General features: G+C 41.4%; 1 protein-coding gene across 2 annotated transcripts; it reads left to right on the forward strand.

Annotated features, from left to right (window-relative positions):
* Positions 1–761: 761 nt before the first annotated feature.
* SPACA1 (sperm acrosome associated 1) lies at positions 762–26,544 on the forward strand. 2 transcript variants are annotated; one of them, XM_043542647.1, is made up of 8 exons: positions 763–1,079; positions 7,346–7,402; positions 11,538–11,639; positions 12,029–12,135; positions 13,549–13,684; positions 25,739–25,859; positions 26,164–26,271; positions 26,314–26,544. In XM_043542647.1, the coding sequence occupies exons 1-8, from the start codon at positions 923–925 to the stop codon at positions 26,474–26,476; spliced, it is 951 nt and encodes a 316-aa protein (XP_043398582.1). In that variant the 5' UTR covers positions 763–922; the 3' UTR covers positions 26,477–26,544. The 2 variants fall into 2 exon arrangements, with proteins under 2 accessions (XP_037749454.1, XP_043398582.1); XM_037893526.2 differs by having other exon boundaries at positions 762–1,079; positions 26,164–26,544.
* The last annotated feature ends 784 nt before the right edge of the window (positions 26,545–27,328 follow it).

Raw genomic sequence — 27,328 nt, forward strand, 5'->3', positions numbered from 1 at the left:
GAAAGGTAAGATACTATTGTAAGTAATTCTATTAGGAATAGGCCTGAAGCAGAACACTGAATCCAAACTCTCTTCCCCCTGAAGTTTGGGGGAGTGCTCTATGGGTTCAATTCCATATACACATTTTGTTACTGAGGCCTATCTGTAATGAGTGTCCTCAACATTCAGGCAGTACAAAGTTTGTGGTCCACATTTTCAGAAAGTAGGGCTTTGAGGTCCATGCAGGCAAATACAGGATTGATGCCATAGATGCACATACAAATTAGTATTTAAGCATCATGCTCTCATTTGGACTAATTTAAATCCTCAGTGACTTCAGAGAAAGTTAGTCTGAATCTGTAACTCTGAATAGAGCCTGGCCCCTACATGTTACGGTGGGACTGAGAAGGAGGGCTGCTCCGGGTGCTGTGACAGTCAGATGGCCCTGGGATCTGGGTGGCTGCCTGGGGAGAAGGGGCAGCAAAGGTGGCGTTGCTGGGGTGCTGTGAGACGGAAAAGGGATGTCTGTGGGGGAGGTGCAATGGAAAGGAGGCAGAGAAGGAGGGTCTGGCGGGGGGTGCCCAGCCAGGAGGGAGGGGCAGAGAAGGGTGGGAATGTTTTTGGGGTGCCAGATGGAGAACAAGGGACAGGGGAGGGGAGTCGGGGGAGGGGGGCGGGGACTGAGGACAAGGAGGATGGAAAGAGGGTCTGGAGGGGGGGACCATGCAGTGGAGTGGTGGTCGGGAGGGTGTCTCCTGGCATCATCACACAGAGGCGGGCGCGCGGAGCCCGCCCCCTCCCCCCCGCCTTGGCGGCAGCTCCGAACGCTGAGCCGGGCCTTTGTGACGCCTCAGGGGTTGCCGGGCTGCGGCGGCGGGTTCCGCCGGGGCTGCTCGGCGCTGGGCTCAGGACGCGGGGGCGGCCACTCGGGGCGCGGCGGAGGATGGGGCTGCGGGCGGCCGGGGACGCGGGGCGCCTCGCCCTGCGCCTGGGGCTGCTCCTGAGCCTGCTGGCCCAGCAGCCCGTGAGCGCCAAGAACGACAGCGGCTCTGCCCTGGAGCAAGCCGCGGTGGAGCCGATAGTGCAGCTGTTAGAGCCGGGTGAGGGGTGGGGCTGGACCCACGGGTCCCTGCAGGGTGGGCTGGACAGCGGGGTCCTAGGCAGGGGGGGGGGGGGTGTCTGTGGCGTGCCACGCAGGGTGAAGCGATTTCAGGGGGTGCTAGAAAGGATGAGGGGGGGAGTGTCTGTGGGGTGCCAGGCAGGGTGAAGCAATTTCAGGGGGTGCTAGAGAGGATGAGGGGGGGTGTCTGTGGGGTGCCAGGCACGGTGAGGGGATTTCAGGGAGTGCTAGAAAGGATTGGGGGGAGTGTCTGTGGGGTGCCAGGCAGGGTGAAGGGAGGTGTCTGTGGGGTGCCAGGCAGGGTGAAGGGATTTCAGGGGGTGCTAGAGAGGATGAGGGGGGAGTGTCTGTGGGGTGCCAGGCAGGGTGATGGGGTCTGCCGGGTGCCAGGCAGGGTGAGGGGGTATCATGCAGCGGGGATGGTCCCTGGGTTTTGAGGGCAAGCAGGATTTCCCTGAGCATGCTAGGAGTGGGGAAGTGCAGAAAGGCTCCCTGGCCCCCTTTACCTTCACCAGGAAGGAGCTTGGCTCCCCTGGTGCATGGACAGCAGGAGAGTAGTTCATATCATATGCCAACAGTGGGAAGATGTCCTTGTTCATTCATGATTTATCAAGTCACAGAGTTTCTAAGGGCCCTCCTACAGGGGGAGCAAGGGGAATTCTAAAAATTCTAGATTTACTTGTGATTCTTGTAGCTGAACAGTGTGGGCTAAAGGAACGTGTTGGGTATACGTAAACTCCCTCATAGTCTGTTAGTTCATTGAGCAATGAGACACCTAAGTTCACATCTAGTGTGTCATTAGGCACAAGGCCAGCTATATAGTGAATTGTATTCCTTCCTTCAGCCATCTGAAAGTGGACTTTTCCTTTTACAGAATTTCATCTGTCTCCTTGTCCAAATAGGGTTATCTTATTTTTCCCTACCACATAATTTTTCATACTGTGTTTATGCCATTTCCCTGCTCAGATGTAACCACTCTCAGTGTCATTACAGAAATTGCCTATCAGGCATCATGGGGGATCAATGCAGCCAGCTGCTTTGACTACAAAACCTGAGTTCCAGCAGTCCTGGAACTAGAAATCAGAGTGTTGAGGTTACCCCCTGGACGTTCAGGCCTCATGCAGCGTAGTGGAAAATATTGCTAATAAGCCACAATAAGGGTAAAACATTTAAAACACGAATGAGTGACTTTCTCTATTAGTTCACTTCACAGGCATAACTTGGACAACCTCCATTGACATTCTCAAATAGGATTTTTAAGTGTTTATCAAAATGTATTATGTGCATCCTGTGATGTGACTTGTAATGAAAAGAGAGAATAATGGAAACAGTTTCTGCTCTGCATCGTTTTTACCAGGATTATGAATGTAGAGAAGAACCTGAGATGTCTATGCTTTGCTGGTACTAATTGCAGCCCTTGACTGGAATGTGAAATATATATTATTTTAGCATAGGCTCATCTCAGTTTGTGTGAGGTTTTCATTATATATCTCCAATTAATGCTAGTGGAAGTTATATACATAAATCTCTTTGCATAGGGAGGATGCTATACCTTTTTATCAGTGTCTGATGCAAAATGAAAAAGGCATACATAAATGTATGGATCAATAGGTTTTTTTTCTGGGGAGAGTTCTCAAATTTTAGATTGGTTTAAAAAATCTAGGGAGGAAATGCAAGTAAAAAAAGAGGTGAGATTACATCATAACAGTGAAATGTACAATATTATATCATTGCGTCTGCTCCTGTTCCACATAAAGATTTTGTTATTTGTTTTTGTTTTTCTTTGTTGTTTTTTTTCAAATTCACTGACATCAGGATTGAGTCCACTGACAGTTATTTCTGATTGGCATGCTAATTTAGAGTCAATCAGTTTTCAGTGACTAAATATGTTTAAAAGTTTAGTTGGAATAGTATTTGAAAATTAAAAAATCCTTTTTTTTAATTCAGAGTTATTCATCTCTTATGAACAAATTACTATTGTAAGTTTAAAAACATAAGAATGACCATATCAAGTCAGACCAAAGGTTCATCTAGCCCACTATCCTGTCTTCAGACAGTGGCTAGTGCCAGATGCTTCAGAGGGAATGAACAGAACATGGCAATTTTGAGTGATCCATCCCCAATTGTCCAGTCCAAGCTTCTGGCAATTGAATGTTTAGGGAAGCCCAGTACATGGGATTGCATCCCTGACCATCTTGACTAATAGCTATTGATGAACCTATCCTCCATGAGCTTATCTAATTCTTTTTTGAATGCAGTTATACTTTTGGCTTTCACAACAGACCATGGCAACAAGTTCCACAGGTTGACTGTGTATTGTGTGAAGATGTACTTCCTATTTTTGTTTTTAACCTTCTGCTTTTTCATTTCATCTAATGACCCCTAGCTCCAGTGTGATGTGTTGTGTGAAGGGGTAAATAACACTTCCCTATACGCTTTCTCCACGCCATTCACGATTTTATAGACCTCTATTGTATCCCCCCTTAGTCGTCTCTTTTCTGAATTGAACAGTCCCAGTTTTTTAAATTTCTCCTTGTATGGAAGCTGTTTTGTCCCCCTAATCCTTTCTGTTGCCCTTCTACGTACCTTTTCCGATTCTAATATATCTTTTTTGAGATGGGGTGGCCAGAACTGCAGGCAGTATTCAAGGTGTGGGTGTATCATGGGTTTCGGTAGTGGCGTTCTGGTATTTTCTGTTTTATTATCTATCCCTTTCCTAATGGTTCCTAACATTCTGTTCATTTTTTTGACTGCCGCTGCACATTCAGCAGATGTTTTCAGAAAACTGTCCACTATGACTCCACAATCTCTTTCTTGAGTGGTAACAGCTAATTTAGACCCCATCATTTTGTATGTATAATTGGGATTGTTTTCCGATGTGAATTACTTTGCATTTATCAGCATTGAATTTCATCTGCCATTTTCTTGCAGTCACCCAGTTTAGTGAGATCCTTTTGTAACTCTTCGCAGTCAGCTTTGGACTTCACTATTTTGAATAATTTTGTAACCATTGCAGATTTTGCTACCTTTCTGTTCATTGCCCTTTCCATATAATTTATGAATATGCTGAACAGCACGGGTCCCAGGACAGATCCTTGGGGGACCCCACTGTTTACCTCTCTCCATTCTGAAAACTGACCATTTATTTCTACCCTTTGTTTCTTATCTTTTAACCAGTTACTGATCCACGAGAGGACCTTCCCTCTTATCCCATGACTGCTTAGTTTGCTTAAGTTTGCAACAAAAGAGTCATATTATGTTTTATAATATGCTACTGGATTGTCGGAAGCCTCCAGAGAGGATAGCATAGTTGATATCTGCCCCATAGAGGAAGTTTGCTTGCTTTGGGTAGTAAGGTTGCTCACCTTTTGTTAGTAATCTCTGAATCTGTTGGGTCCCTGGCTGCTCTTAAATCAAGAAGTAGCAGTGACCAAAATCCTTTTTTTCATTTGTATTTGGATGGGAGATTGCAACCCCTCCTTTCAGATGTGACCACACTTTGCCACAGTTGCCAGATCTGGTCATCTCTAGATTGGATGACTGTAATACGTAGACTCTGGGGTAGACACCTTGGGTAAAAAACCTGCAGCAGGCCCCAGTCAGCTGACTCTGGCTCATACTGTGGGTGAGGATGGAAGGGCTCAGAGCTTGGGCTCCAGCCAGAGCCTGAACATCTACAGAGCAATTTTTAGCGCCGTAGCCTGAGCCCTGCAAGCCTGAGCCAGCTGATCTGGCCAGCTGCAAGTGTGCCACGTGTCTTTTACCCCTTGTGGCAGTTCCTCAGCGAGTGTAAATTGTCATGGCTCCATTGAAATCAATAGAACTATGACAATGTACAGCAGCCGAGGATCTGCCCTCCAATTTTCCCAGTTCTCTAACATGTTTTTTTTCTGTCCCTATGAACGAAAATAAACCATGTTATAATATGGGTTGATCACAGCCACATTTAAACATGTTTACATTTGTATTATAGATGGGATCTTGGAAATCTCCTCTCCCTTTCTATTGTGCTGTAGTGGTTGAGATTAGCCAAAGCTCTTGAGCTAACATCTCACAGATTTAAATGGGGGGGGGAAGGGAGGGGGAAGGGTGGGGAAGGTGGACACTGAAGGCATGGTGTCTTAAGTTATGGGCCATCTCTCTGTTTTCACATGATTTTGCATGAGGTGATACTGACAGAACCTATTTTTTCCCCTCCCTTTCTGATTTGAGAGAGTTAATAATAATGAGCTAAATTGTGAAATTATTCTTTAAATATTGTTGTACATGTACTAAAAGAGTGTGCTGATTAGCACAGCTTATATATTTAAATAAATCACAAAGTCATAGTGACAGTTAGGAATAGCACAAGTGTAGAATTATGAAGTTTCATGAATAATGTTGGAAAAGAGGTTATAAGAGTTTGATATCAATTTATGCCTACTAGCACTGTAGTGTTAATCCCTTACTGTAGAGTAAGGAGGGCTGCTTTATATTTGTGTATCACTGACTGCTAGTGGAAAGGACACACTAATTTTTCAACCACAGAAATGTTATGTAAAGTTTTAACAGCTTAAAAGAAGAGAAATATAAACTTGTATTACTGAATTAACATAACATTTTGTGTAAAAGAGATTCCAAAACAAAAAAAATGAGGAATAGAAAAAGTAAACTTTGCATTTATGGTATTTATTATCATAACAACATATTTGGAGTAGGATACACTGATTATGTAGACTTGTAAAAACAGCCAAATAAATCTTCTTTGTCCCTTTGCATTTTAGAAGATTAAAAAGATGTATTGCCTGTTTAATGAATTGTTTTAAAGACACTGCGTAAAGTTGTTTAATTCCTCTATTGAGCAGTTACTTTATCTTAGCATCCTTATAAACATTCAACTTTCATGCTAATATTAATAAAATATATCATCCACATTTGAATCCCAGATGGAGATGTGAACCTTTTGCTTCTGCATATTTTGCGAAACCCATTTCCTAGTCTGAGAAGTACCAGAAAAATGGAAGAAGCCAAATCATAGTGGTTAAAACCACAAGAGTTAATTAAAAGACTGTACCTGGTTGATTCATCGCTTGTGCTGGCTGTCTAAAGCTGACCTTAAAGTGTGATGGAGAAAAAAATCATGTGGGAAGGCTTGCATTTGCCAGAAAGAACTAGGAAATGAGTTGATTGAAATATTGTTTACAGAGAATTTTGCTTAACTCTTTTCATAGATTCATAGATATTTAGGTCAGAAGTGACCATTATGATCATCTAGTCTGACCTCCTGCACAACGCAGGCCACAGAATTTCACCCACCACTCCTGCAAAAAACCTCTCACCTATGTCTGTGCTATTGAAGTCATCAAATCGTGGTTTAAAGACTTCAAGGAGCAGAGAATCCTCCAGCAAGTGACCCATGCCCCATGCTACAGAGGAAGGCGAAAAACCTCCAGGGCCTCTTCCAATCTGCCCTGGAGGAAAATTCCTTCCTGACCCCAAATATGGCAATCAGCTAAACCCTGAGCATATGGGCAAGATTCATCAGCCAGATACAATAGAAAATTCTTTCCTGGGTAACTCAGATCCCACCCCATCTAATATCCCATCACAGGCCATTGGGCCTATTTACCATGAATATTTAATTACCAAAACCATGTTATCCCATCATACCATCTCCTCCATAAACTTATCGAGTTTAATCTTAAAGCCAGATAGATCTTTTGCCCCCACTGCTTCCCTTTTAGGGAAGACCTATATTGTGCATAGATATTTTGTACTTCTCAGGGTATTCAGTAAATCAGTGATTCTCCAACTGGGGGTCGTGACCCCTCAGAGGGTCACAGGTTATTATGTGGGGGGGAGGGGGTTGCGAGCTGTCAGCCTCCACCCCAAACCCCGCTTTACCTCCAGCATTTATAATAGTGCTAAATATAAAAAAAGTGTTTTTAATTTATAAGGGGGGGTTGCACTGAAAGGCTTGCTGTGTGAAAGGGGTCACCAATACAAAAGTTTGAGAACCACTGCAGTAAACTAATTTAACAGAGTAGATTGACTTATAAGGAAATGCAGAATATTTTCTCAAAAATGAGATTAAGATTTAAATATTAGTTATTTGCACTTGGTTTTCTGAAAAGGACTAGGGAAGACTTCAAGAAGTGACTTTCCTGGTAATTGGGTATTTCCTCCCCGTCCCTCTTCCCGCTCCCCCACACACCCTCCAAGCAGGTGTCATTGTATTAGAAATGTAACTTCAGACTTTGTGTTTAGGTCTGAATGCTACAGTATCCAAGGAAGTAGAATTTGGAGCATGCACAGTTACGTGTGGTAAGTAGGAAAGCAGATGAATAAAGCATATTGTAATTTGTTTGGTGGAAAAAAGTGCTAACTGTAGCAATTTAGCAGGTGTAATTTGCTTGCTCTCCTTCACCTCTCATTGATTTCAATTTCCGATAACTATAATTAACAAAAACAATCAAGCTGATTGTCATTAGAAGTTTAGGTCAGATCTGTTGTTTTATTAATTTCACAGCCTGCAAGCTCCTATTTTAAACTAGTTCCCTACATTTATTGGCACATGAGCTGCCTTCACCAAAGTAACAATTTTCTCTATTTGTGAACATCTGTGAGATGTTCAGAAGATGAAAGATCTTCTGATGCATCTCACAGATGTCTTCCCACATACAGTATTGCCAGCTCTATCAAAAAATCGCTCATCTGCAGTAGTCTATTCTATATTCCACATTTATATAATTTATAAACTATGTAATAGAAAGAAGAGGTATCCTGGAGAAAGATAGGATGAAAATTCAGCACACAGAATCTCAGAATTTTTGCTTCACCCATCTGATGAAAACTGGACATGTTGCAAAGAACACATCTGTGGTATTAGAGTGGTGATAGGGGCTGGAATGGAGTGGCACTGCATTGCTTAGAAAATACCCATTTAGCAGAAGGTTCAGAAATAGTATTGAATTTGTTTTGAACAGAATCTGTCTCTCATAGTATCATAGTACCTGGGAACAAGAAGGGAGGAGGGGAACCACCAGCTTTCAAATCAATTAGTCTGATCCCCAGCCAATATGGTATTATTTCGTACATTACATTCTCTAGTATTTTTTTCCTGACTAGTTCTGAATGTCACAAATGATGAGGCTTCCACTACTGCCCTTGGGAAACTATTCCACATGCTAATACATCTTGATCTCAAAACGTCTTTTTTTCTGACATTCAGTTTAATTATGCCCTTTCTTAATTTAATCATTTACTGCTGGTTATACACCTCACTTCCCTCATTATGAGCCATCCTAAATAATCTCATTTTCTTTCATGCTTTCACCCTTAAGATATTTAGAGACTATTATCTCGGCCCACCTCTTCAGTGGACCTCTCAGATGTCCCTCCACTTGAGGGACTTAACTCAGTTTAGTCCCAAAGTTACCTGTGTTCCCAACAAATGTGATGTCCCTTCACTTTTATTGATGTCAGTTATTTAAATCTTAAATAAATAATCATCAGTTAGAGGTTGGATGAAGGATTATTTACACTAAAGGTTCCCCGTAATTTTGAATTTGGATATTATTTTGTGTCCTTCATTTTGGGTTTCAGTCACACATTAGATCCAATAGTTGGGTGTTGGCAGGTTGAAAGGTACTCCCTCCAGTCCATCCAGCCAAACGATACACATTTAACTCTCTTAATCTTTACTTATAAATTCATCCCTACATCCCTCAGTAATTTTTGTTGCTGTTTGAACTGCCTCCAGTTTCTCAATATCTTTCTGGTAATGTTGTGGCAAGAATTCAATATTCCTGACGTGGTAATACCTCACCTTATAGAGAGATCACAAAGCCTTATTTCTTCATAATAATGATGCTTGTTAATATTTTGGTCAATTCTGCATTAGTCTTTTTTGCTGCTGTGTCCCAATAAATTTATGTCTAATTTTTCTGTCTGCTATTACCTCTAGGTCTCTTTCATCATTTGTATTTTCCTTCCCACTGATGTTTACTTTTTGTATTATTTTTCCCAGCTGTATTATTAACTTGCATTTTTTCAAGTTCCATGTTTCTAATCTTTCTAATTCAACATGACCATGTTTCCGTCCAAGTTAATTTGAATAACCCTTTAAAATAAGACTTCATTTTACAGGTATTGTAGTAGATTAACTTCTGCAGAGTTGGCAGCTGCTAATAGGGAGGGGAAAAGGGAAACAAGTTTTCTGGGAATAGAAGACAAAACTGGTCAAAATGGAGAGGCAGGGGAGTACTGAAATGGCCTGCAGGTCTCAGGATGGGGTTCTTTTAGTCAACTCTTTGACTTTGATAGGGTGCCACAGTTTTAATATTCAGGTAGTTAAAACAGTCATGTTCTTTCCTACTAAATGTGACCGCAGTTAGCTCAGCATCCAGATTTTTTCAAACAAGCCATTTTGATGTTCATAGGTTTTCTGCTCACTCCCCTTCTGTTTTCCCAGACAACAAAAAGACCTAGCTCTAAAGTAAGAGGAATGTCTTTAATAAAAGTGTCAGTTCATTGTCATTTACACCTCTGTCTCTGCATCCTTGAGATGAGACGTTCTCAGCAGTGGAGAATGATCCCTGTTTGTGACAGTTTCAGTAAGTGTTGTGGTCTCACTCTGTCACTTGAAGTATTGTTTCATGAGCTATATGTCATCTGTGAAATATTCTAAAATCTATCAGTGTGTATCCTACACATTTAAAGGAGGCAGATACATCACAACAAATTATTCTTCACATCAGCGGGGTTAATTCAGCATTCAAATCAATTTCCCATTTATCATACTGCACAGGAGAGTTTTAACTCCCCTTTTCCCATGCCCCTGCAGTTTAGTAAACAGCATGCTGCTAGAATAATGGCAATTTCTTCAGTGTTTACTGGGCCTAAACATACTATTCCCTCCACCCCCACACCCTATGTCATTTCAGTGAACTGTGTACACATTGTTTGGCAAAAATAAATATAGCATTTGTTTTGAATTTGTAATGGTTAAAATGAGGCAGTGTTCCCATTGAAATACTGATGTTTGAGAGTAAATACATTTTATTTAATTGAATTTTATACAGACATTTTCCTTAACCTTCAATATTTATGATTACCTACTTCCCCTCCTTATCTTCAGTAGGACCCTCCATGTCTTAGGGGGAGTTATGAGGGTCACAGTGAGGAGGTCTAAATGGGATTCACTTCAGAGCCTGTCAGTGTTGTTCCTTAGCCAGCCAATACTGGTTACTGTTCAGTGATTCAAGGCTCTCCTTCTAAGAGGATCCTATCCTATGAGGTGCTTAGCACACTCAATCCCTGTTGACATCAGTGGGAATTAAAGGTGCCCAGTACACTGCAGGGTCAGGGTCAGAGTGGGAAGGCTATCTCTACCATGCTCCCAGCACCAGTTGACTTGGGCACTGAAAGGCCATGTTCATGAATACTGCTAGTCAGCTTTGATGTTTGATTCGCTGTTTTGTTTTTTAGCAGTACACAGTATATTTCTGTTTATCCAAAACCCTTTGTGTTATCTGAATCCCTTCTTTGTCCCCCAGCATGAGATACAGGAAATACATGCTCTCTGTAGCATGTATATTATGCAGGGAACAAGAAAGGGGTTCAGTAATATGGGGGTTCATAGAATCATAGAATATCAGGGTTTGAAGGGACTTCAGGAGGTCATCTAGTCCAATCCCTTGCTCAAAGCATATCATAGAGCAGAGACCCCAGCCAGGACTATAAGGAGGTATAGTAGGACTAGCTCTGTCTACAGGGGAGGCCACTCTGCTGGTGAATGACTCCTGCGGTAGCACAGGGAGTCCTCTGCAACCCCACTGTCATGGAAGTGAGTGAGTGGGGCTGTGACAGCAGTGCTGCAGAGAGAGGTCCCTTTGCTGCTGCAGGCCCAGTGATACCCAATCCCTGCAGGCACAAGGTGTAAGATGGGTGGGTGGGGAACCTGTAGTCCTAGTGGGACACAGCAGAGACCCCAGCCAAGACTGCAAAGAGAAGAAGGAGGATGAGCCCTCAGTCTCAAGGGAGGCCACCCCGCTACTGGTTCCTGAATGACTCCTGCCCTCTTGATTATCCAAACAAAATCCGTGTCCCACATGCTTTTTGGATAATCTGGAGTATACTATATAAATTTTAATTGTATTTTGAATTCTTCTAAAAGAAGTTTAAGAATGACTTTTTAAAAATGTAATATGGTTACTCTGAGGATCTGTGTGTTTTAAAGGACCTTAGGTGATGAAAGTGGGCAAAAGTAAGTGTTCTCTGCCAAATCTTAAGCACAAATATTGGATAGCCTTGGCAGAAGCTCTGAGAGGATCTGTTTCTCCTAATGTATGGTAGATAAATTAGTTTAGCATCCAATATAAAGAAGGAGAAGGCAAAAAATGTTGGAAGAAAAAGAAGAAATGGAAACTAAAACATATTTTAAATATTTTTTGCAAAGGTATTGGCATTCGAGAAGTTATATTAACCAACGGGTGCCCTGGAAGTGAAACAAAATGTATTGTTCGTGTAGAGGAGTGCAGAGGACCAGTAGATTGCGGATGTAAGTAGAATCCTATGATACAGGAATTTAGAGTGAATGTGTTTATTCAAGGGAAACATCCTTATTCTGTGTGAGTGTGGTAGAAGTAGAATGAAATGATTGCATTCCATTCTCCAATTACTCCATTAGGCAATCTAGTAACATTTCAGAACTCATTTCTGTACTGATGTGTGTTTGATTTTAAGTTGCTGTAAAGTACATTTTCTGCACTTATTTTCTATTTTGTAGATATGTATGTAGTTCTAAATATTAAGCCAAACTGCAGATATTTTAAATGGTTTTAACTGAAAGAACAATTTCAAAATAACATTCCTTGATTAGGTAAATTATGAAATGTATGGTACATACAGAGGTGTTATAGACGTATCTATTAAAATTTTCTTCCACAGGGGGTAGACCAATTTCTGAAAGCCTTGCAACTGTGAAGATCCCATGTATTTTTATACCTCCAGAGAATCGATTTACATATCTTTGGAAAATGTTAATTCCAGACCAGGTGAGCAACTGAACCTCACCTTGTGCAGGAGAATGATGTATTCAATACTTTTACCAGCTGCTTCAACAATCTCACACAAACTCCTGGTTTAATTCTTTTCTTTGTGATCATAACACAAATGAGATCTTTCAGTTTTTCTTTGACAGTCAGATGGCACAAGAGCTTGTGTGCCCCACTACTTTGTAGAGCTCCAATTTTCCTTTATTTATTTAAAGTAAGCAATAAGTTCTGTAATGTATTTTAGAAGGTAACCTTTTTTGTTCTTACTTGAGTAAATAAATGCAAAAGGTAATGCACATTAGAAAACATAATCCCAACTATACATACAAATGATAGGGTCTAAATTAGTTGTTACCACTCGACAAAGAGATCTTGGAGTCATTGTGGATAGTGCTCTGAAAACATCTGCTCAATGTGCAGTGGCAGTCAGAAAAGTGAACAGAATGTAAGGAACCATTAGGAAAGGGATAGATAAAACAGAAAATATCATAGTGCAAGTATAGAAATCCATGATACGCCCACACCTGGTATACTGCGTGAAGTTCTGGGCACCAATATCAAAAAAGATATATTAGAATCAAAAATGGTACAGAGAAGGGCAACAGAAATGATTAGGGGTATGGAACAGCTGCCATATGAGGAGAGATTAAAAAGACTGGGACTTCTCAGCTTGGAAAAGAAATGACTTAGAGGGGATATCATAGAGGTCAATAAAATCTTGACTGGTGTGGAGAAAGTGGATAAGGAAGTGTTATTTATGCCTTCACGTAAGATGAAAACCAGGAGTCACCCAATAAAATTAATAGGCAGCAGGTTTAAAACAAACAAAAGGAAGTACCTCTTCACATAGCGCACAGTCAACCTGTGGAACTCGTTGCCAGGGAGTGTTGTAAAGATCAGAACCATAATGAGCGTCAAAAAAGAGCTAGAAAAGTTCGTGAAGGATAGGTGCTTCTATAGCTAATACGCATGATGTTCAGGGATGCAACCCCATGCTCTGAGTGTCCCTAGCCTCTGATTGCCAGAAGCTGGGAGTGGAGGACGGGATGGATCACTTGATAATTCCCCTGTTCCATTCATTGGCACTGGCCACTGTCTAGATGAACTATTGGCCTGACCCCAGTATGGCCATTCTTATGTTCTTAGAACTTGGGTTCTCAACCTGGAGGATGTGAACTAGTGTCAGTGGGTCATAACCACACTGCCCTACTCCTTTGGTGAATAGGAGGGGGATTCTGCCTAGATGTGATGGGGTTTTGGATAGTGAGGGAGAGATCCTGGTATGGAACTGATTGAGAAGTGCTTGAGTCGAATAACCAGTTTTCCATATGATTTTGATATAGATCATTTCCCCCTTATAAAGCTATTCGAAAAAAAATCCATTTTGTCTTTTTTTTTTTTTAATATGGATAGCAATCACTGATTCTTCCTAATGATTCGGCTATTCTGGAGGTACACAGGGATACCCATCCAGTAGCTTTCCAGTGTGACACAAAAGAAAATAATGAGATAGTTGCCTCTGTAAAATATACAGTATATACAACAGATGGTAAGTACATAGTAGCTTTTAAACCTTTTACAAGATACTGCTTGTGTTTAATGAGTAGCTATACGCCTTCATGAGACTGTACTTCACCTTAGTATCAGAGCAGGTGCTCACATACTATAATAATGAGTGCCATAGAAATGCTTATCAATAAAAGACGAATATAAAAGAAATCACGGCTATGGAAAATATGAGGTTTTGATGGTAGCAATAAGTAATTTCTTAAATTTATAGGCTAAAATAAATTATTTCTGTTCGTCCTGTTAATTCGTTACTATGGCTTGGTCAATCTGCACAGATCACAGGTGTCTTCTCTCACTGCTAGCAAAAAAGCAGGAAAGGCAACCAGTGAAATGGAAGCAGCTCTACTCCAGTTGGTGGCACCTTGTTCTCTGCTTCTCAGCTCCCCTCTTAAATTCCCCAGTGCAGTGCAGAAGTAGGAAGGCAGCCTTTTGAATTTTAACACATTTAGCTGCCATCTTGAATTTATTATGCATTCTGGATTTAGAAAAGCTTAAAATTAAAAAGAAGATTTCATAAAATGGTTCATCTGCAACAGCTTTCTTCCCTCTTCTGCTGCAGGTAATTTTTGCTTGCATTGTCAGGAGAGACAGCAGAGGTCCCAGTTGCCTTTCAGATCCAGAGAGGCCAGCTGGAGACTCCAGTCTTCCCAATCAGTAGAAAAGAGAAGGGACCTTATTCATGTGGACAGAGTCCCTGTCTGAAAAAAATATGGATTCAGATGGACCTAGAGCCATGGAGGACTATTTTATTGAGGAGAATGAAAAGAGTCTGGTTTAAAAGTGTGCTGCCAGCAAGACTGAATTATCCAAATAAACATTGTAGAGGAGAGGGCATGGGACTGGAAACTTCTTGAAGTCCCTTATTTTTCTACTCCCCCATGTTTTCATGTCCTTCTGAAGCGACATTTAATTCAGGAAGGAACTCTGCTCACATAGGTAAGGTCTCTTCTCTTTTCTTCTGTAGAGTATCCAGAATTTTTTTTTTCATACTTAAATCCATCTGGCTCCCGCAAAACTTCCCCGAGCTCTGGCTTTATCAGGTTATATTCTATCTCCCAGTATTCAAACTCTGAATTCCATTTGTAGGAAGGAGTGGTTACCTTTGACCCTGATCAACACAGCACTTACTCCTGTGTTTAGGTTTAAGCACTTGAGTAGTCCCATTGACTTGGAGTCATGCTTGAGCTTAAACACGTGATTAAGTTGTTTACTGAAGGAGGGCTAGGCTGAGGTCCATCCAACAGAATGTCTCACAAGGATTACGAATATCTATTCAGAAATGATTGGTTTGGCTATGCAATTATAAAACTCTCAGCAAAGCCTGGCTCCAAGATCTACTACCTCTGTTCCTTGGAAAAAAAATAATCAAGTTCCACTCTTCGGAAGACAATGGAAAAAGCCTATTTCATGCTCAGTGCCAAACTGGTTTCCTCTAAATCTGCTCTAAAGCTATACAGACTGCCAGCGGATTTTCTGATGAGTGGCTTACTTCACCTAACGTGCATGCAGCTGTTATGACCTAGAAAACTGAAGGTGGAAGAGATCATCAGTAAAGTAATTGACTGTGAGTTATACAGTTCTACAGAGACCTTTTTGTTCTGTAGCCAGATCTGCTGTCTGTTGGCTTTCTGAGATCCAGCAAGATCAGGATTTCTTCATGTACCTCTCCAAGGGGATCAAAACGTTTGAAAGGTCCCTTTTGCTGCTAAAAGCTGTAGAGATATGCCACAGGATTCCCTGTGTTTAGATGCAGACATTCTTAGTTCTTCTCTGATAGTTTGCAGCGCTCTGTTGCTCAGACTCTGGAGGGGTGGGGGAGGGGGAAATGTTACTTCACATATTAGAATGCTGTCCCTCCCACTCCAAAGTTGAAAACATATTTTGCAGAGAGTTTAGGCATTACTTTATCAGACCTCTTGAACAAGAAGGTATCTCTGCCTATTCCAGAAAATCTAAACCTTTCTCCTCAGAGTGGATCCTTTTCTTTGCCATCTGTTAATCTCCAATGAGGTAGAGCCTTAAAAGCAAATTTTTTGGGGGGGGATGGGGAATGAAGAGGTACAAGGGGCAGAATTGGTCATTTTTCAAGGCCAATTACAAGGCCAAACCCTTCTTTTCAGCATCCATATTTAACTATAAGAGTTTCAGACCAGAATGGAATTGGCACTAGGGGAAGAGTCTCAGGCTGATTTTGTCCCAGTGGATCAGTTTTACTTAGGATAACAGTGGACCTTGTTCAGTATCTCCTAGAGTTACTTCCTCAGATTCCTCCAACTAAGATGATGTCTCACCTTCCCTTCGAGGCATTTGAATCCATAGAATGTAAGTTTCTATGTAGTCTCCCTTGCTGTGGTAATGGCCACTAGGAGAGTGATTTCAACACCTTCTAGATTGTTACCTTATATGCTGTTCCGCAGATATAGGGTTCTTTGCACCTTCCCTAGTTTTCTTCCCACAATGCTTTTGTCTTTTCACATCAATCAAGATGTTTTCTTGCCCAGTTTTTGTCAGCAATGTAAGACTAGGAAAGGGACTATTTGGCATACCATAGATCTAGAGAGCGCTCTTAAGGCTTGCTTGAAAACAGAACCCTTTGGAAAGCTGAGTTTCTTTGGGCCTGAGCCAATTCCCGTTAAAATCAATGGGTGTCCTTGGTTCCCATAAACCTTAGAGGGCATTGGATTGGGCCCTTTGTTCATTTCAAGGGCTCCAATCAGTGATTGTCATTGAAAAGTATATCAGGAATCATACAGAGTACCAGAAGTGCCTTGTGTGGCTAGGGTCAGAGCACATTCTACCCAGGTTGTCTCCTTTTTTTCCCAGTAGAAGGAGGTGAAGCCTAAGTAGATGACCTATGTCATGTGGCTTTCTGGTGATCTGTGCACACTTATCTGAAGCATTGCCAGCTGAAGGGTCTGATTTTGACCGACACAACTTTGTTCAGTGGGTACTCAGCGTGGCTTTTCCCTGAGAGGATCCAGATGTGTTCTTGGAGAGAAGTGAATAGGATCATAATGGGTGTTTTCCAATTCCTTCCACTTCCTCTAGAGAAATGGAGAATGAGCTGCAAGGCTGGGGAAGGGGAGTGGAAATGCTTCAGCTTGGTTGGTTGGGTTTCCTGCTTGTTGCTGCCAGGGAAAGGAAAACCTTGTGCTGATCAACAGTTATAAAAAACAAAATGAACAGGTAAGAGGAAAACTTGTTTGTTCTGGCCTCACTCCACTCTTTTTTCCCTCTTTTTGACTTGTATGCTTGTGTAATTTGAACATTATGGCCAAATTCTCAGCTAGTGTAAATAGGCATAGCTCTATTGGAAGAAATAGAGAACACTGATTTACACCAGCTGAGAATTTGGCCCCATACAGGTATAAGCATTTTTTTGTTTAAAACATGTAGCATGATCTTTTTCACTTCAAATTTTAGGATATGTGTTAGAAAGCTGGAAGAAGTATGCATTTTGCAAAAGGGCAGGAAGAGACCTGTAGGAATTGTTCACACACATATTCCAAGTGGCTACATGGAAGAACTTGGTGTAATGTAAAGCTGCCTATAGAGAGCTTTCATTTGCACTTCTCAGCAGATTACCATAGTTCTCACTGACCTTCTGTTGAACAATAATAATGCTTTTTCACAATGAGCTGTCATCACAAATGGGCTTTTCTCCTTTATTTTCAACACAGTTCCAGACTGATTGGTTCTTTTCTTCTTTTGTAGCATCCTGGGGACAGAAAACCATTACTTGTTTTTCCTTCAGTAAACATTATTATGGCCATTGCAAGGAAAAACCCACCCATTAGGAGCTGAATTTTCCATATGTCCCTCTTATCAAATCACTATCATGAGATACAGTAAAGAATTTGTTCATACTCCTTCCTGTTATGTTGTTAAGTTGCTTTTGAAGACTCCAGTGCCATAAGGCAGTTTATTCATGTTTTCTAATTATAGTTCTGTAGGGAGGGAGGATTTTGCGGGGGAAGGGGTGAAGACAGAGAATGATTCTCCTCATGGTGCCATGTGAAGGGAGCCAGTCTGCCAAGATCCAGACTGTGCCCCTTGTTCCATCACCCTAGTGAGTGTGTTTATTGGCACCAGCAGTGGAGGAGGGGGAGGCAGCAGCTTGTCAGGCATCAGAAATGGCACGTCACCCACGTGGGCAGTAGGTTGTGCTGAGGCACTTCTGCAGCCCATTTCTCATGAGTTCAGTTCACTTCCTATTCAGGCAGAGGCTGCCTCTTTCTAACAGACTACTCTACAAAGGACATATTACATATTATCATTTTTTCTGTTGCATTATATAGTAATGAAATAGGGAATCCCAGTGACCATATTTGGAATTCCTGGTCTTTGTGTGTGTGTGTGTGAGAGAGAGAGTCTGCTCCCACATCTGGACATGCACATGCATTTTTAATGTGTAAAGAGTCTTGCAGATGATCTAAAAGGGAATAAAGATATGTGCACCGGTAGTACATACGTACAAAAAAATCTGACTAGGGAGTAAAAAGTGCATTCCTATCTAATGGAGCAAAACAAACAATATATACTTAGAAAACTGGATCTGAAATTAAGTGAAAATAATGCATATATGCTGCTGAAGTGTGTAAACAAATGGTCAAGCATTCTGTTTATAGAGAGAATACTGTTTTATCATCTTCATCTACAACATCATGCTCTAGGAACAGCTCCAACTCACTGAAAAATTTTTTGGGAAACAAGGTGCAGTGGCAGTTCTTAGAATGATGTCCCCATGGGTGCTCTACTTGTAGGTGTGACAGCACCTCCTGCGCCTGGGATCAGAGATCTTCATCAGCTGTGCCTGTTGGACTGTACATGTCCCCCACCACATGCTCTGAGTGGGACGTATATATAGCACTGTGCAGTCCGACCGCCCCCAGTTCCATCTCTATTGCCTTTGGTCTGGGACGGAATCCGCAGCAGAGCCCGCTTCTCCTATTTCCCTCACTAGATAGTGCCTCACCTGTTAGCGTAAGGCAGTTAGTATGTTCTTCTCCTTTCTTTCTTCTATCTAAATATATGTATATTTTGTTTTAATATTTCATAGTTATTTCACAGCTTAGGTTTCCATTTCTCTGCTTCCCACCCTTCCCAACTAGGAAGCCTTTTCCTTTCACCCTTGTGCCCAGATCCCCCGAGTTTAAGAAGTGAGTTTCTTGTGAGGCCACCTTCTCGGTAACGGATGGACATCTGCACTACATTTGCTGTCTGGAAGAGGGGCACGTCCCACAAAAGTGTTCCCACTACCTTGGCCTGAAACCCAGAGCCAGAAAAGACTGGGACATTAGATTAAAACTTCTCATGGAGAAATTGCTGCAACTGGCATCGGACCTGGGCCCAGACTTTTCCCTGGAGAGGCCCTCACTCTCTGCCAGGTTGTTTGCCGATCTTCACTCCCATGTCCCTTGAAAAGAAAGTCTTTTGTTTCTCACTCAGATGACAAGAAATGGGCTCCCTCCTCACACCTTGAGGCATATCCTCCCCAGCAAGGTTAGTTGCCTCAACATTGTTTGGCAGGGACAAAACTCTAGGGCCCATCCGAGTACCTCTGGTACTGATGCAAAGAAATGGTCTAAAGACCCTAACCGAGCAGATCTACAGCCCTTGGCACTGTTTCCGAGCTCTGGGGAACAAGACAGGCTGACTTCAGGAGCTATAGCACCAACAAAAATGACAGCACGGGCACCCTTTTGGACACTGACAAGACCGTCGATACCAAGCAAACCCTCGGCACCATTGAAATCATCTGCACTGGCCAAGGCACCAGCCAAGTCACCAGCACTGGCCAAATCATTGGCACCATCTATGGACACTTCAGGGGAATACACTCTTTCTTCGGCATTGAGTCACCCCAGCACTAATGGTGCTTTTTCCCCCTTCACAAGACTTTATGTACCCTAAAGACCTGCTGGTATCTGACACTTCTGAGTCTCCGCTCCTTTGACCTCCCCCACTTCCACCCTCCTCTCAGAATGCACAACACTCCTACTTTTCTCTGCCAAGGATGGCACCTCCCTTCCCCAGCAATGAGGAGGAGGAAGAGGAGGGCTCAATTGCTTCCTTGTCTCACCACCAATTGATCTCTCTCCCTCCAACGCTGCGGCTCCTGACACAGGACACATCCTCCATCCCAATCCAAAGATGCCCCATCTCAAAGCCTGGCTCCTCCATGGTTCCAGGATTTGGAAGTAACCTGTTCAGAGGCAGTCAAACAAATACTTTTAAATAGTAGGTGGGATACAACTAATCACATATATGTTCACTGAAGGACTAGATTTTAATGCTGGTGAGCCTCCCCTGGACTTATCCTGGACCACACGCCAGACCTTAAACAATCAGATCTATCCACCACCTCCATTCAGGTACACTTGGTGACAATCACTGCTTTTCACTGCCACATAGATGGTCATTCTGTCTTCACACATCTGCTCACCAAACACCTTCTGAAGGGTCTCTATAACCTTTATCCCCACATAGGAGACCCGACCCCTGCCTGGGATCTTGTCCATGTCCTACGTTCTCTGACTAGACCCCCATTTGAACCAATGGCAACCTATTCTTATGTGCATCTATCAGTGAAAATGACCTTCCTTGTCCCCATCACTTCTGCCCGATGAGTTGGTGAAATTACGGCCCTTATGGCATGTCCACCATACACACTATTCTACAAGGACAAAGTTACACTACGCCCACACCCGAGATTTCTACCTAAGGTTCCAACATCTATCCATCTCAACCAACTTATACACCTTCCTTGCTTCTTCCCAAAATCTCACAGTAATCAACAGGAGACAGCTCTACACACACTGGACATGAGACAAGCATTAGTGTTTTACTTGGACAGGACTAAACCTTTCCGAAAATCACCATGATTATTGCTCTCCACCACCAAAAGAGCCAGAGGCACAGCTGTATCTAAACAATGCCTTTCAAAGTGGATTTCGCAGTGTATACCTTTATCTTATGAACTCCACAATTGACAACATTCTACCACAATCAGAGCACATTCCACATGTTCATTATCCACCTCGATAGCCTTTCTCAGTAATGTCCCCATTGCTGAAATTTGCAAAGCAGCCACATGGGCATCAACAAACACTTTTGCCCATCACTACACTATTATGCATGATGCCACAGCAGACATTTTCCTAGGAGATGCAGTCCTATTATCGACAGTAAATGTTGCTCTGAAGCCCCAGCCTTCCAATTAGGGGCCCTGCTTTCTAGTCACTTATAAGTGGAGCACCCACAGGGACATCACTCCAAGAAGAAGAGAAGGTTACGTAACCTGTGCAGTAACTGAGGTTCTTCGAGATGTGTGTCCCTATGGGTGCTCCATTACTTGTCCTCCTCCCCTCTGCTTTGGAGCCAAAAAAAAATATGCTCTGTGGCAGAGAAGGAAGTGGGGGCAGTCAAACTGCACAGCACTATATATATGTCCTGTTCACAGCATGAGGGTATGTGTGTGTGCACATGTGCGGTCCGATGGGCACTACTGATGAAGATTTCTAATCCCAGGCGCAGGGGATGCTGCCACATCTACAAGTGGAGCACTCATAGGGATACATATCTTGAAGAACCTCAGTTACTGCACAGGGTGAGTAACATTCTCATTTGATGGGTTTCCTTTGGCTAGAAGTTGGGTTGGAAGAGAAAGTGCCCCAGGGTTGATGTGTTTAATTTATGTAATTATTAATCTATTTTTTAAAAAGAAGTGACTGAATAAATTAAATCAACTCACTGAACCAGCAATTTAGAGCGCTATAAAATGTAAGTGTAGCCAAGCTCTAAGGGCCTAATCCAAATCCCTTTGGGGTGAATGGAAAGATTCCCATGGACTTCAATGAGCTTTGGATCAGAGAAGTGTTTGACCCTGAGTATTCAGTTACTCATAATATGTTGCTCTTTCATACTGCAAATAAAATTAATGTGTTCATTAACTTGCACAAAATCAGATTTTTACAGAAATTCCTAAAATATCTTCCAAAAATGTTTGTATTGGTTTGAGGCTACACTGACTTGTGCACAACTCACTTTAGACTTTTCTTTTTATAATTCTCCTATTAACCTAAATATTCTCACTTCTTCCCCAATAAAAGCTGTTTCTCCTCCTGCCCCAATCCAAAAGCAATAACTTTGGAGATTTGTTGGGTCGGGTCCTGAGTTTTGATCTAGCCTAATTGTGCTACCCTGGTGACAGAAAGGAGGCAAAAAGCAGCTGGATCTCCCTAGCCAGGGAGTCCCAGGCCTAGAGATAATGTTGCTCCCCTTGCCCAACCCATAGAATGGGGGCCTGAGAAGGGGTACGGCAGAAGCATATTGCACTCTGGCAGTCCCCATCTGGTGGATAGCCCTTTATAGAACTGTAGGGCTGGAAGGGATCCCAAGAAATCATCAAGTTTGGCCCCCTGTGGTGAGGCAGGACCCAATAAACCTAGATCACCCCTGATGTGTTTGTCCAACCTGTTTTTAAAAACCTCCGATGATGGGGATTCCAAAACCTCCCTTGGAAGCCTATTCCAGAGCTAATTACCCTTATAGTTAGTGATGTACTAGAATCTAGACTACTCTAAAGTACTCTGTAGTTGTCACAGAACTGACCCAAAATCAGGCAGCTACAACTGCCTCATTTATGGCTTCCCCTCTCAATTTAACTTAATGGAGGCTTAAGTGCAGCTGAAAATCTGTCCTTTTCTTTTCTCTTTTCTTCTTTAATACAAACAAACAAAACAAGAAGTTTCACTTAAATTTACCACACATTCCTCTTTCAGTCCAGAAAAGCATGATCAAAGAATCAACAGCTACATTGAAAACATATGGCTGTGTAAAGGTTGGAGACTTATGAAATATACATTGACAGGAGTGGAGCTATTTGACAATAGTAGTCAGCTTCTCAGATGTTTTACTAGAGTATTGCTATTAGAGCATTTTAAAGAATATTCTCCTATCTCTACTTTTAATAAACAAATTAATTTTTTTTCAGAATTACTGGAATAAATATTACACTGGCTGAATCAGTGGATCAAAGACATACTGAGCCATGTCCTGCACTGCTCATTTTGGCAAAACTCTCACTGATTGTAATGGCAGTTTTGTCTGAGTGATGAGTACAGAATCAAGCCAGTTGTATTGCTTTAAAATACTCTTAAAGTGCTTTTTTGTGATACCTGAATCAGTATTTCCTCAGAGTAAAATGCTTGATTGGACATTCACTTTTCTCTCTGCTCTGCTTTTATTTTAATCATATGTGCTAGCCTTGACGGCATCTCTGCTTGTGTTGTCTGATAGACTACTCTAGTTCGGGATTATGTGGATCTGCCATACGAAGCAAAGGTGAATGGATCAATACTGGATGAACTATGAGATACTTCCTACTTCTCATTAGCAGACTCCCCTATTGCAGCCTGCAAATAGAGATATCCTTAGAGCATCATAATCGCTTATTACTAAGCAGTAAAATAAAAAATCTAAATTAATTAAATAGCAAAATTGAAGTTATTTTTAATTAATACCCCCCCCCATCATTCCAAAATGTCACAGTCCAGCATTTAAAATGAAACTGCCTAAAAGCAGTTAATTAGTTTAACCTTATCTGACAATTCCTATATGCAGAACAGGTTTCAGAGTAGCAGCCGTGTTAGTCTGTATTCGCAAAAAGGAAAGGAGGACTTGTGGCACCTTAGTCTCTAAGGTGCCACAAGTACTCCTTTTCTATATGCAGAACAGTTAGTTTTGGAATTTTCAACCAGTCTAGTGATCATCCCTGTCAACCCTGTATCATGCAGAAAGACCATGGGGATTATAAGAATGATCTATGATTTAGGAATAATGAAATCATTACTGCTGTGATGCAAGAAAATGGACTAGAGGGCCCATTAATACTCAAGTGATGCTATGGATTACTGCAATCACCACAAGAATTTTGCATAGCGGTGAATGTCAGGATCACACCCTGTGCTTTTAACATATATATTGCCAGATAGAAACCAATCTGAAATTAAAATTTGCTTGTGTATGTACAATGTTCCCTCTAATTTTTTCCACCCCTGGGCGGAATTAATTTTGTTATGTGCACCAATATCGAGGTAATGTGCGAATGTGCGCCACCAGTAGAAACAAAAAACCTAGATATAATATATATTTTTTAAAAGTTACCATAGGGATAATTACTCCAGCCAGGACAGGTCAGACATTTTAGAACTCAGTACTCAAAGAATTAAATTTAAGCATAAGAGAGAAATAAAAATTATGAAATGCATAGACTAATCAAAAAAATAAAATAGCACTCTGAAAGAATAAAATTACAGAGAATGTATGTGCATTGCAGGAAGTATCAAGAAGTAACAACAACAACAACAATAATACAAGTATGTGTTGGGAGGTGAGTGTGAAAGACTGTGTGTGTATGTGTGTGAAACACAGAAAAAGTGTGTATGTGTGTGAGAGAGAGAGAGAGAGAGACACACACACACATCTCCCCTCTGCAGTCCTGGCCAGGGGAGAGGTGCCTCTCTTGTCCCCGCAGCAGCCCCGGCTGGAGCTGGGGCCAGGGAAGAGAGGCGTCTCTCCCCACTCGCCCTGCACACCCCAAGCTCCCCCAACCCCCCATCATCTCACTACACTGCCTTCACCTTCCACATTCTCCCCACTCACTTATGTGTGCGCCTGCTGGCTGCTATGTGGCCCTTGATGGCCTCGTGTACGACCGCGCAGGTGCGCACCTGAGAGGGAACACAGTGCATGTAGATTGGTGAACCTGGAGTGATCAGAGGCGGGTGTATTACATTTCAGGAACTTGGATTGTTATTGGACACTTGTCAACATTTTTGAATAGAGCTGACAGTGTTTGTCCACCAAACATTTTTCTTCGCACTGTGACAATTGAATCTCATAAATTAGATGGAAAAGACTTACTAGGTCATCTTCTACCAATGTTGGATTGTTCCTTATGGTTTGTTCTCAAGTATTTTGTCTAATATCATGAAAAATATCTCAGTTAATGGGGTTGCCAGTACTTCCCTTAGAAGATTGTTCTGGCATTTAACGTACTGCATTGTTAAGAAATATTTTCTGATATCTTAAGTTTTCCCTTGCTCAATTTCATCCTATTACTTCTACTTATACCTCTTTGGTCCACCCAAAACAATTCCTTTCCATGCTTCGTGCTTCAAATACAATACAGTTAACATCCTCTCTTTTATTATTGTTTAATTATTATTATTATTTATTTGTATGCTCCTAGGACCCCCAGCCATGGATCAAGGCCTCATTGTACTAGATATTGCACAAACACAGAACAAAGAGTCAATCTATGCCCTGAAGAATTTACAATCTAAGCAAATGATTTAATTTACTTATTTTTTTATTTTTTAAATGTATACAGTACACCTACCTTTGCCTTAATCTATTCAAATGTTATAAAAAAAAATTCTAAAAAGCAAAATATTACTATTTTACTAATTCTTTTCATAACACTAACTAGGTGCTTATATATATATATATGCATGCTTTAATTTTTTCCTAATCTCAGTCTTTTAATATTTTTAATAATTTGTGCTGCTCCTAATTCCATCCAGTTTGTTACCATGTTTCTGATATTGATGTGTGCAGAACTATGTGCAGTCTTACTAGGGCTGTCTAGAGAAGGACTACCATGTATCTAATCTGCTTGTGATGGGATGCCTCTTTGGATAGAGCTCATAATTGATTTGGGTTCTTATTTCCTTCCACCATATTGCATTGCAAGCGCTAATGTAATTTACTACTACTCCTAGGCTTTTTAAAGGCATTATGTGTCTGGTTCTCCATTGCCATGCATCTTCTATACACACACCTGTGCAAAGTGGGTGTAAAATACTACTATTCTGATTTGGACTCATTTTTTTCACAGGTCTAACTGGCTACACAAGGTTTAAGGCAATGGAGAATCAGGCCCTATTTCTTTTCTATTATTTTCCTTCCATTTAATATCTGTTCAACAAGATGTTTGAGCAATAATGATCAAAGTATTTCTTCTCTTTAGAATTGGAAACAAGAAGATTAAGGAGACCAGACACAGATATAGTTCTGGTGTTTGTCCTGATAACTGGAGTTATTGTTTGTATTGGTGTGATCTTTGCATTAATCTTCATAATTCTTCACTGGTAGGTGGACAGCACACAAATGTGATTTTTGTGTTCTTTGATCAAAGTATAGTTTTACTAACTGCAAACCTGACACTCAGATGAGATCATTTAATTTTTCTACACTGGGATATTTATGTTGCTATTGGTCAGTATATCTGACAGCTTCTCTTTCTACTAGAGTAGCTTGACAAGAAGTAGTCTGCAAAGCAGTACCATAGATTATTGATGGGAAGGGACATGATATAGCATATTCTGTGTGAGGTAATGGGAATGTAAATCTACTTAAGTTTACATTTTTGTTCAATTATTATTTCCATATCAGGGCAGCTGTAAAAGCATTCTGGGCATCAAAAGTTGGTAAGAGCTCCAAAGAAGAACAATCAAGCTCTCAAGGTTCAATGAGAACCATAGAAGAAGCATCAGGAGCAGGATCTGTATTGGCATCAGGATCGAGATTAGCATCAGGATCCGCATTAGCATCAGGATCAAGATTAGCGTCAGGATCAAGATTAACATCAGGATCTGGATTAGCCTCAGCAACAGTGTCAGTACCAACACCAACAGCATCACATGTAGATACTACTGGACAAGAACAGGAGTCTTTCCATGAATGGAACAATGAAGAAGAGAATTAGAAAGAAAAATAAGGCTAGACTATATTAAAAAATTATCTAAAAACAGATTATAATAAAGCATGTTTAAAATACTCACATAACTAGTTTCAAGAATTTTTTTACATACATTGGGTATATACAGCTGAACCTTAAAGATGGTGTTGTAAAAATACTAGGCCACGCTGCCCTGCACCAAAGGGCTGCGCTGTTGACTCTGGCTATTAGGCCACGCTGCCCTGCACCAAAGGGCTGCGCTATTGACTCTGGCTACTAGGCCACACTGCCCTGCAGCAAAGGGCTCCGCTATTGACTTTGTCTACTAGGCCACACTGTCCTGTATTGAAGGGCAGCCCTATTAACTCTAGCCGCTAGGCCACTCTGCTCTGGGCACCAGGGCTATTAACTTTTCGCTGATCCTTAGACCCCAGCATGGTAAGGTCAGAGATGGACAAGCGGACGGGGTGTACATACACCGCCACAGGGACCCTTTAAAAATTTGCCCCCCAAATAATGAAAAATTAAAATAAATGTTATGACCAAATTCCGTGGATAAGAGAAATCTCTGAAAAGGGGCCCTAGGAAATAACAGTTTTGGTATTTTACATCATAGTGACTTTAAAAAAAAATTATGACTCATTTCAGATACTCAAGAATGGACAAAATTGGTTCTCAATAAACAAAAAGTATGTTGTTTAAAAAAAGAATCACAGGAAGAATATATACAGAACATAGAATTTACAAACTACTGGACAGATCTGCATATGTGAGCTACGTAGCCATAAAGGTGCAGATCCAGGAAATTTACACTCAACTGGTGAAGAGCTTGTATATTGTGAAAAATGGTGATCTTTGGGTTTTATTCTTCTTAATTTT

This window comes from Chelonia mydas, chromosome 3, assembly GCF_015237465.2.
Source record: "Chelonia mydas isolate rCheMyd1 chromosome 3, rCheMyd1.pri.v2, whole genome shotgun sequence".
NCBI lineage: Eukaryota > Metazoa > Chordata > Testudines > Cheloniidae > Chelonia > Chelonia mydas.

What these genes read in the sequence shown, in the direction of transcription:
- SPACA1 (XM_037893526.2), top strand. Translation starts at nt 923, where the DNA reads ATGGGGCTGCGGGCGGCCGGGGACGCGGGGCGCCTCGCCCTGCGCCTG. An exon ending in AGTGCAGCTGTTAGAGCCGG is followed by an intron (nt 1,080 to 7,345) that starts GTGAGGGGTGGG and finishes CTTTGTGTTTAG; the next exon opens with GTCTGAATGCTACAGTATCC. An exon ending in ATCTTCATAATTCTTCACTG is followed by an intron (nt 25,860 to 26,163) that starts GTAGGTGGACAG and finishes TTTCCATATCAG; the next exon opens with GGCAGCTGTAAAAGCATTCT.